The sequence below is a fragment of the Theobroma cacao genome, chromosome 9 (assembly GCF_053813885.1).
Source record: "Theobroma cacao isolate CCN51 chromosome 9, ASM5381388v1, whole genome shotgun sequence".
NCBI lineage: Eukaryota > Viridiplantae > Streptophyta > Magnoliopsida > Malvales > Malvaceae > Theobroma > Theobroma cacao.
The window spans coordinates 40,409,807-40,419,527 of NC_142647.1; the positions used below are offsets into that span (position 1 = coordinate 40,409,807).

General features: G+C 25.7%; 1 protein-coding gene across 2 annotated transcripts; it reads left to right on the forward strand.

Annotated features, from left to right (window-relative positions):
- Positions 1 to 7,342: 7,342 nt before the first annotated feature.
- On the forward strand, positions 7,343 to 9,721 carry LOC18589797 (uncharacterized). Of its 2 annotated transcripts, none has more exons than XM_018126548.2 (2): positions 7,343 to 7,454; positions 7,671 to 9,721. In XM_018126548.2, the coding sequence occupies exon 2, from the start codon at positions 8,003 to 8,005 to the stop codon at positions 9,365 to 9,367; it is 1,365 nt and encodes a 454-aa protein (XP_017982037.2). In that variant the 5' UTR covers positions 7,343 to 7,454; positions 7,671 to 8,002; the 3' UTR covers positions 9,368 to 9,721. The 2 variants fall into 2 exon arrangements, with proteins under 2 accessions (XP_017982037.2, XP_088666525.1); XM_088810399.1 differs by having other exon boundaries at positions 7,378 to 7,454; positions 7,645 to 9,721.

A 9,721-nucleotide genomic window follows, 5' to 3' on the forward strand; every position in this document is an offset into this window, starting at 1 on the left:
TGGATGTAAATCTCTATTAGATGGCATGAGTGGTTTCATCCCAATTTTGCTTTAGAGTGCTTCAGGAATCGCAAATGCATAATGCTACAAGTTTCCGGCATTTCATTAGATGTCCAAAAGCATTCGGGTAGCAAAGAAGCATGAGCAAGAAACAGAAGGCTGCTTCTCCATCTCTTTTCTAACGAAGCAACAAACAAAATAGGATCAATGGGCCAGGCTGAATCAAACCAATCATCCTGTAGCTTGGTGGAATCTTCCTCAACAAATTAAGGTGTGTCAATACATATCAAAAAATAAAACAAGGATCCCTCTCAACAAGTATCGATGTATTACACATTTTTTTGTGGACGATTTTAATGGTGAACGCTGCAGTAAGTAACCTTACTGTAAGGTCAATAAATAAAATTTTAAAAAAATAATAAAAACCTGTTTAACAGGTTAACTGGTAAACAATATATATAATTTTTAATTTATTCATTTTAGGATAATAACGTAGATAATTTTTAAATTTATTTAGTTTATTTTAAAAGTTATTTAACTTTTAATTTTATTTTATTTTTTACTTTAAACTATAAGAATATTATTTTTTTAATATTAAAATTATATTTAATTAATTAATTTAATAAAAATTATTATTATCACTTGTTACGTTAACTATCACACATTTACGTTAAGATTTTAAATTTGCTTATTCCACTTTTATAAGATTTTACATTAGTTCTTACAACTTTACACCAAACCTTTTCAATAGCAACTTTTAACTATAATTATCTTTATCTTTATCTTTATTATTCTTTATTTAAAATAAAAATTTGAATTTCGTTACATATTTTTAGCCCAATAATATAAATATAAATGCTTATTTTTCATTAAAATTAGACTTTTTTACTTAATTAACTTATTATGTTAACTCTCACACATTTACGTTAAGATTTAAAATTTAGTTATTCCACCTTTATAAGTTTTTATGTTAATTGTTACAGTTTTACGTTAAGATTTATCTATACCAATTTTGAACTATAATTATTTTTATTATTATTATTATTATTCTTTATTTAAAAATTAAAATTTATATATCGTTAAACACTTTTAACCAGAGAATATATTTTTGAATATTTATTTTTCACTAAAATTAGATTTTTTTTTTTTTACTTAATTGACTTGTTACGTTAACTCTCACACATTTACGTTAAAATTTTAAATTTGCTTATTCCACTTTTAAAAGATTTTACGTTAATTCTTACAATTTTATGTCAAGCTTTTTCAATAGTAACTTTTAATTATAATTATCTTTATCTTTATTATTCTTTATTTAAAATAAAAATTTGAATATCGTTACATACTTTTAGCTCGATAATATAAATATAAATGCTTATTTTTTATTAAAATTAGACTTTTTACTTAATTAACTTATTACGTTAACTCTCACAAATTTATGTTAAAATTTAAAATTTAGTTATTCCACTTTTATAAGTTTTTACTTTAGTTTTTACAGTTTTACGTTAAGGCTTATCTATGTCAATTTTAAACTATAATTATTTTTGTCCTTATTATTTTTATTTAAAAATTATAATTTATATATCGTTAAATACTTTTATTTTGAGAATATAAATTTAAATATTTGTTTTTCAATTAAATTAAATTTTTTTACTTAATTAACTTATTATGTTAACTCTCACATATTTATGTTAAGATTTAAAATTTAGATATTTTACCTTTATAAATCTTTACGTCAATTCTTATAGTTTTACTTCAAGATTTTTCTACGTCCATTTTGAACTATAATTATTTTTATCTTTATTATTTTTTATTTAAAAATTAAAATTTGTATATCGTTGAGCACTTTTAGTCTAAAAATATAAATTTAAATATTTATTTTTTACTAAAATTAGATTTTTTTACTTAATTGATTTGTTACGTTAACTCTCACACATTTATGTTAAGATTTAAAATTTAGTTATTCCACATTTATAAGTTTTTACATCAATTCTTACAATTTTACGTCAAGACATATCTATGTCAATTTTCAACTATAATTATTTTTATCCTTATTATTTTTATTTAAAAATTAAAATTTGTATATCGTTACATACTTTTAATCCGATAAGACAAATATAAATGCTTATTTTCATTAAAATTGGATTTTTTTTACTTAATTAACTTATTACGTTAACTCTCACACATTTACGTTAAGATTTAAAATTTAGTTATTTCACCTTTATAAGTTTTTAAGTCAATTGTTACAGGTTTATGTCAAGACTTTTTTATGTTAATTTTGAACTATAATTATTTTTATCCTTATTATTTTTTATTTAAAAGTAAAAATTTGAATATCATTACATACTTTTAGCCCGATAATATAAATATAAATATTTATTTTTCATTAAAATTAATTTTTTTACTTAATTAACTTATTACGTTAACTTTCAAATATTTACATTAAGATTTAAAATTTATTTATTCCACCTTTATAAATTTTTATGTTAATTCTTGTAGTTTTACGTCAAGATTTATTTATGTTAATTTTGAATTATAATTTTTTTCATTATTATTCTTTATTTAAAAATTAAAATTTATATATCGTTAATCACTTTTAACCCAAAAATATAAATTTAAATGTTATTTTCACTAAAATTAGATTTTTTATTTAATTAACTTGTTACTTTAACTCTCACACATTTACGTTAAGATTTAAAATTTAGTTATTTCATCTTTATAAGTTTTTACGTCAATTGTTACAGTTTTACGTCAAAACTTAAAAATTAAATTTGTATATTGTTAAAACTTTTAGTACAATAATATAAATTTAAATATTTGTTTTTAACTAAAATTAGATTTTTTTTATTTAATTAACTTATTACCTTAACTTTCACACGTTTACGTTAAGATTAAAAATTTAGTTATTCCATCTTTATAAGTTTTTACGTCAATTCTCACAGTTTAACGTTAATATTTTTTTATGTTAATTTGGAATTATAATTATTTTTATCTTTATTATTGTTTATTTAAAAATTAAAATTTGTATTTTGGTCAACACTTTTAATTCAAGAATATAAATATAAATGTTTATTTTTCATTAAAATTAGATTTTTGTACTTAATTGACTTGTTATGTTAACTTTCACACATTTACGTTAAGATTTAAAATTTAGTTATTCCACCTTTATAAGTTTGTACGTCAATTATTACAGTTTTACGTCAAGGCTTATTTATGTCAATTTTAAACTATAATTATTTTTTTATTATTATTTTTTATTTAAAAATTAAAATTTATATATTGTTAAACAATTTTAGTCCGAAAATATAAATTTAAATATTATTTTTCATTAAAATTAAATTTTTTTCTTTAATTGACTTATTACGTTAATTTTTACGCATATGTTAAGATTTTAAATTTAGTTATTCTACCTTTACGAGTTTTTTTGTCAATTTTTATTGCTTTATGTTAAGGATTTTTAATCATAACTTTTAAAAACTTTATGTTTAGGTTTTTTAATGACAATTTTAAATTACATGTGTTTTTATTTTTATTATTATACATTTTTAATTTTGACTTTTTGATTTATTATAGTGATAATCCTACTTATAATATGAAATTTCAGCCATTAAATAATAGAAATGAAAATAAATAGTTTCTATTAATAAGGCATAAAAAAAGTCCATCAAAAGGAGGATTTTTTGTTTACCAGTTTCTTTATGGGTTTTAAATCAATGACTGTAATTTAATTTCATAGATCAGATGGTCATTATTTTTGACCTTACTGTAAAGTCAGTTAATTAACACCGTTCAATTTATGAGATTAAATTGTGGTTATTAATTTAAAATTGATAGAGAAACCTGTAAACCAATTCAACAGGTTAATAAAAAATAAAATTAAAAAAAAATTAAAAAGTCAAGAGAGATGAGAACACTCTCTGATAAAGGAGTCAGGAGAGATAAGGACTCTCCTCAACAGACTGTGTTCTCTCTTACTGGATGAATTTTTTTGAATTATTTTATTGTGAGTTTCCTGGTCAAGTTTATTTTCCTTCGCTCTCAATTAGCGGGCAATTTTGTTACAGCAAGTTTACAATAGCAAGCCATCCTTGGTCTGAAAGTTTCCAAGACAAGAGACTCTACCAAGGGCTACTTCTAAGGCAACGCCTACAGGTATGATATATTGCTTGTTGTGCCTCATGAACTGCCTTTTGTTTTTTCTGTTAAAAGAGTGTAAATTTGCATAGAGAAAGGACGTCCTGCAAATGCATCTAATTTAATGCCATTACTAGATTTTTGTTTCCACAGATACTTGCAAAGACAAAGTACTTCCCTCTTGTACTTTAGAAAGAACACAAATTGAATCAATCAATAGCAAAATTTTGTATTGAAAAGGTTAACTGTCGCGACCTCTAGTTTGAAGCACTTTAAGCAAGTGATGAAGATTCTCAGGTGGTCGAGTGGCAGCTACATCTTTAATGAATGATATATGGCTTGCATTTGATTCACTAAACGTTTAAATACCCAAGTTCAACATGCCCAGGAATATTTGAAAGAAAAGAAAAGCTGAATCACTTGCTCAAGCCAGGTTCACAATTAATTGGAATTTAGTGTGACTGACTAGTTAGAAATCTGGTTCTGATTGTGCATCATTTATCACAACTACTTCCCTCTTGTACTTTGGACTTTCAACCTATTTTTTCTTTTTTGCAACCGTGTTTATCAAGGATATTTGTTCTCCAAGTTTGGGTGAGTAGTCTAAGCTACTTGATTTTTACTTAGTTGGTATGCTAATCTTTTTTACTATAATTGTCTCTCTTTTTTTGTTTCGTACAGGCAACACTAGGCATATTTGGACAATTTTTGGAGCACATTTAAATGACACATTTGCTTTAACTTTGGTACATCCTGGCGTTTACATTTTATTGATATTGGAGTTCAGTGAATATAATGCAATCTTAGTAGATGCACTTAGTAAATGCACAAAAGAAATGATACAATGTTCATGTTAGCAAGTTTAGAACCTTATAATTATACTTCAAAGTTGAAACGGAAAAACCTTGACGTACAACTGGAAGAATTGAAGTAAAAATTTGTAAAGGTAGAATAACTAAATTTTAAATTTTAACGTAAGTGTGTAAGAGTTAACATAACAAGTCAATTAAGTAAAAACAATCTAAATTTCATGAAAAATAAATATTTAAATTTATATTCTTGAGGTTAAAAGTGTTTAACGATATACAAATTTTAATTTTTTAATAAAGAATAATTAAGGATAAAAATAATTATAATTCAAAGATGACATAAAAAACCCTTGGCGTAAAACTGTAAAAATTAATGTAAAAACTTGTAAATGTGAAATAATTAAATTTTAAATCTTAACGTAAATGTGTGAGAGTTAACGTAATAAGTTAATTAAGTAAAAACAATCTAAATTTAATGAAAAATAAATATTTAAATTTATATTCTCGGGTTAAAAGTGTTTAATGATATACAGATTTTAATTTTTAAATAAAAAATAATAAAGATAAAAATAATTATAGTTCAAAGTCGACATGGAAAAGTCTTGACATAAAACTATAAGGATTGACGTAAAAATTTGTAAAGATGGAATAATTAAATTTTAAATCTTAACGTAAATATGTGAGAGTTAACGTAACAAGTCAATTAAGTAAAAATAATTTAAATTTAATAAAAAATAAATATTTAAATTTATATTATCGAATTAAAAGTGTTTAACGATATACAAATTTTAATTTTTAAATAAAAAATAATAAGCATAAAAATAATTATAATTCAAAGTTGACATGAAAAACTCTAGACGTAAAACTATAAGAATTGATATAAAAACTTGTAAATGTGAAATAACTAAATTTTAAATCTTAATGTAAATGTGTGAAAGTTAACGTAATAAGTCAATTAAGTAAAAACAATCTAAATTTAATGAAAAATAAATATTTAAATTTATATTATCGGGTTAAAAGTGTTTAACGATATACAAATTTTAATTTTTAAATAAAGAATAATAAGGATAAAAATAATTATAATTCAAAGTTAACATGAAAAAGTCTTGCCATAAAACTATAAAAATTGACGTAAAAACTTGTAAAGGTGGAATAACTAAATTTTAAATCTTAACATAAGTGTGTGAGAGTTAACGTAACAAGTTAATTAAGTAAAAATAAGTTAAATTTAATGAAAAATAAATATTTAAATTTATATTTTCGAGTTAAAAGTGTTTAACGATATACAAATTTTAATTTTTAAATAAAAAATAATAAAGATAAAAATAATTATAATTCAAAGTTGAAACGGAAAAGCCTTGACGTAAAATTAGAAGAATTAGTGTAAAAACTTGTAAATGTGGTATAACTAAATTTTAAATCTTAACGTAAGTGTATAAGTGCTAACATAACAAGTCAATTAAGTAAAAACAATCTAAATTTCATAAAAAATAAATATTTAAATTTATATTTTCAGATTAAAAGTTTTTAACAATATACAAGTTTTAATTTTTAAATAAAGAATAATAAGGATAAAAATAATTATAATTCAAAATTAACATAAAAAAGTCTTGTCGTAAAACTATAAGAATTGACGTAAAAACTTATAAAGGTGGAATAATTAAATTTTAAATCTTAACGTAAGTGTGTAAAAGTTAACGTTACAAGTCAATTGAGTAAAAACAATCTAAATTTAATGAAAAATAAATATTTAAATTTATATTTTCGAATTAAAAGTGTTTAATGATATGTAGATTTTAATTTTTATATAAAGAATAATAAAGATGAAAATAATTATAATTTACAGTTACTATCAGAAGGGTTTGTTGTAAAATCGTAAAAATTGACGTAAAATCTTATGAAGGTGTAATAAATAGATTTAAAATTTTAACGTAAATATGTAAGAGTTAATATAAATAAATTTTATTAAATTAAATTAATAAAAATAATTTTAATATTAAAATAATAACATTTTTATAATTTATAATAAAAAATAAAATAAAATTAAAAGTTACATAACTTAAAATAAACTAAATAAGTTTAAAAATTATCTACGTTATTATCTTAAAATAGATAAGTTTAAAAATTAAATATGTTGTTTACCTGTTAACCTGTTATACAAAATTTTATTATTTTTTTAAAATTTTATTAATTGACCTTACAATAAGGTTAAAGTTACTGTAGTATTCACCCACTTAAATAAGTATTTCATTAATTAGTAATTAAGGAACATTTAAGCCTAACCCGTTGTCTGTAAATAAGTATTTCAATTTATCCAAAAAAAAAAAAGCATTTCAAGGCCAATACCAACCCAACACGTCGCTGCAATCAAGTTTTTTCTTTAACAGATTTGCCAGATTCCCATGCTTTCTACTCTTTTAACTTAAGCCCAAAACTCAACTCTCCCTCTCTCCTTTTCAAACAAACAACTCTTACCTCTCGGAGGAATTTCTCCATTTTTGATCATTCTCAAAGGTAATCCTTTCATGACATCTTCTCCTTCAATATTATGATGAAAACCTTTGTTTAATTTTCTGAACTTTCGCATTGTTATTCCAGTGATTGTCCAACAGTACAAGAAAAGTTTAAAAAGTTTCTCTTTTTGGATCTTGTTAATGCTTTTAATTGATTTTATGGGTCTTGACTGAATTTGAGTTTTGATCAGATGTGGGATTTTTTGGACGATTTCAGGATTATTGATATGATAGGTTGCACATAAATCTTTTAGTGGGTTCAATTGTTTCCTAAGCTTCTCAGTCACCCTTTTGTTTGGTGTTTTGGTTACATAGAAGATGGGGGAAATGTAAAAATTTAGAATTTAGTGTTTTTTCTGGTTGATTTGTGTCTATCAGTATAGAAGAAACTTGGTTTGACTGACTGCAACTAGTTGAATCAGGGTCAGTGAAGTTGGGTTTCTGTTATATTGAATATTCCAGTAGTTAAAAGTATTGGAACTTTAAGTTGTTATCCGGTGTTTTTCCTGCACCCAAACAGTGTATTAAGGGGTTTGGACTGTAGAGTTGATGGAAAATTCAGGTTTGGGAGGTGGGTTTTTATCAGGTCCAAATGGGGGGTTGTTTGACCTTGAGTCATCCATTAATAGACAGCAAAAGCCCCAGTTGGGTCAACCTTCATTGATACCACACCATAATATGGTCTTGATGAGTGAAAATGACCACCGTTCCACTGGAGTAATGGAGGCAAAAGGCTGTAACCCTAAGGGCTTTCCTATGAACTTTGGTAAAGGGAAGGGGGTTAGTCCCATTAGTGCTATGAATAATGGAAGCATGAGTGAAGAAGATGAGCCAAGTTATATTGAAGATGGAAATGGTGAGAACTCCATTGGGGGTAAAGGCAAGAAAGGATTACCATGGCAGAGAATGAAATGGACTGATAATGTGGTTAGACTTCTAATAGCAGTGGTTGCTTGTGTGGGTGATGATGGTATGATTGAGGGTGTGGAGGGGCCTAAGAGAAAATCTGGGATTTTGCAAAAGAAGGGCAAGTGGAAAACAGTTTCAAAGATAATGATTAGTAAAGGCTGTCATGTTTCACCTCAACAATGTGAGGATAAATTTAATGACTTGAACAAGAGATATAAGAAACTGAATGATATTCTTGGGAGAGGAACTAGTTGTAGGGTGGTTGAGAACCCTTCTCTTATGGACTCTATGCCTCACCTCTCAGCTAAGGCAAAGGATGATGTAAAGAAAATTTTGAGCTCTAAACATTTATTTTACCCGGAAATGTGTGCTTACCATAATGGACAGAGAATACCCAATTGCCAGGATCTTGATCTTCAGGGCTGTTTTGTACCTCTTGACAGATGCTTGAAAGACAATAATGGGTCGGATGAGGAAGAAGCTGAGGGAAATGATGATAGTGAGGATGATGATGAAATGGACAATGAAGATGATAATAATGCTGATGGGGATGATGAAAGGATTGGTGAGCTCAATAAGAGGAAGAAGGCAAGTGCTGAGGAAGGCCACTTCTGGTCACAATCTGCCGAACAGGATAGTCTCAAGGTGGAGATGGCTGGAATATTTCACGATCCAACAAGGTCATCATTGGAGCGGAAGGAGTGGATTAAGAGACAGATTTTGCAACTTCAGGAGGAAAGAGTAAACTTGCAGGTGGAAGGTTTTGAGCTTGAAAAACAACGTTTTAAATGGCTGAGATACTGCAACAAGAAAGGCAGAGAACTAGAGAGGCTAAGGTTGGAGAATGAAAGAATGAGGCTTGAGAATGAGCGGAGTTTATTGCAACTGAGGCAAAAAGAATTGGAGGTAGGTTTCAGGAGCTCTGATGCATCTTTAGACCCCACTTCACTTGGCATTGACAGACTGCAAAGCAGAGATCAGATTGATTTGGGCAGGCATCAATAGCTTATGCAAAGAGTTGGCAGTTTACTGCTGATTCTTGTGTCATTTAAATCCATTTGGCAATAAGACTTATATAGCTTAAAGCATACTAGGTAGGGTTATTCTTTTTGCCATGTAAATAAATAGAAGCACACCAAATTTGAGAGATAAGATAGCTTGGGATCAAATTATTAGCAAATGTATTTTTTCCACTTCCCTTCTTCCTAACAAACTTGACAATTTTCCCTCCTGAACTTCTCTTCATATACAGACCATAAAATAACTATCACTGCCATCATCCTTTTGAAGAAGACTTCATCATGTCATTTCCCTTCATGTGCACATTGTTCTAAGAATCCAAGGTTATGGATTGTATCA

Coding starts and splice junctions, on each gene's coding strand:
- LOC18589797 (XM_018126548.2), top strand. CDS start 8,003: ATGGAAAATTCAGGTTTGGGAGGTGGGTTTTTATCAGGTCCAAATGGG.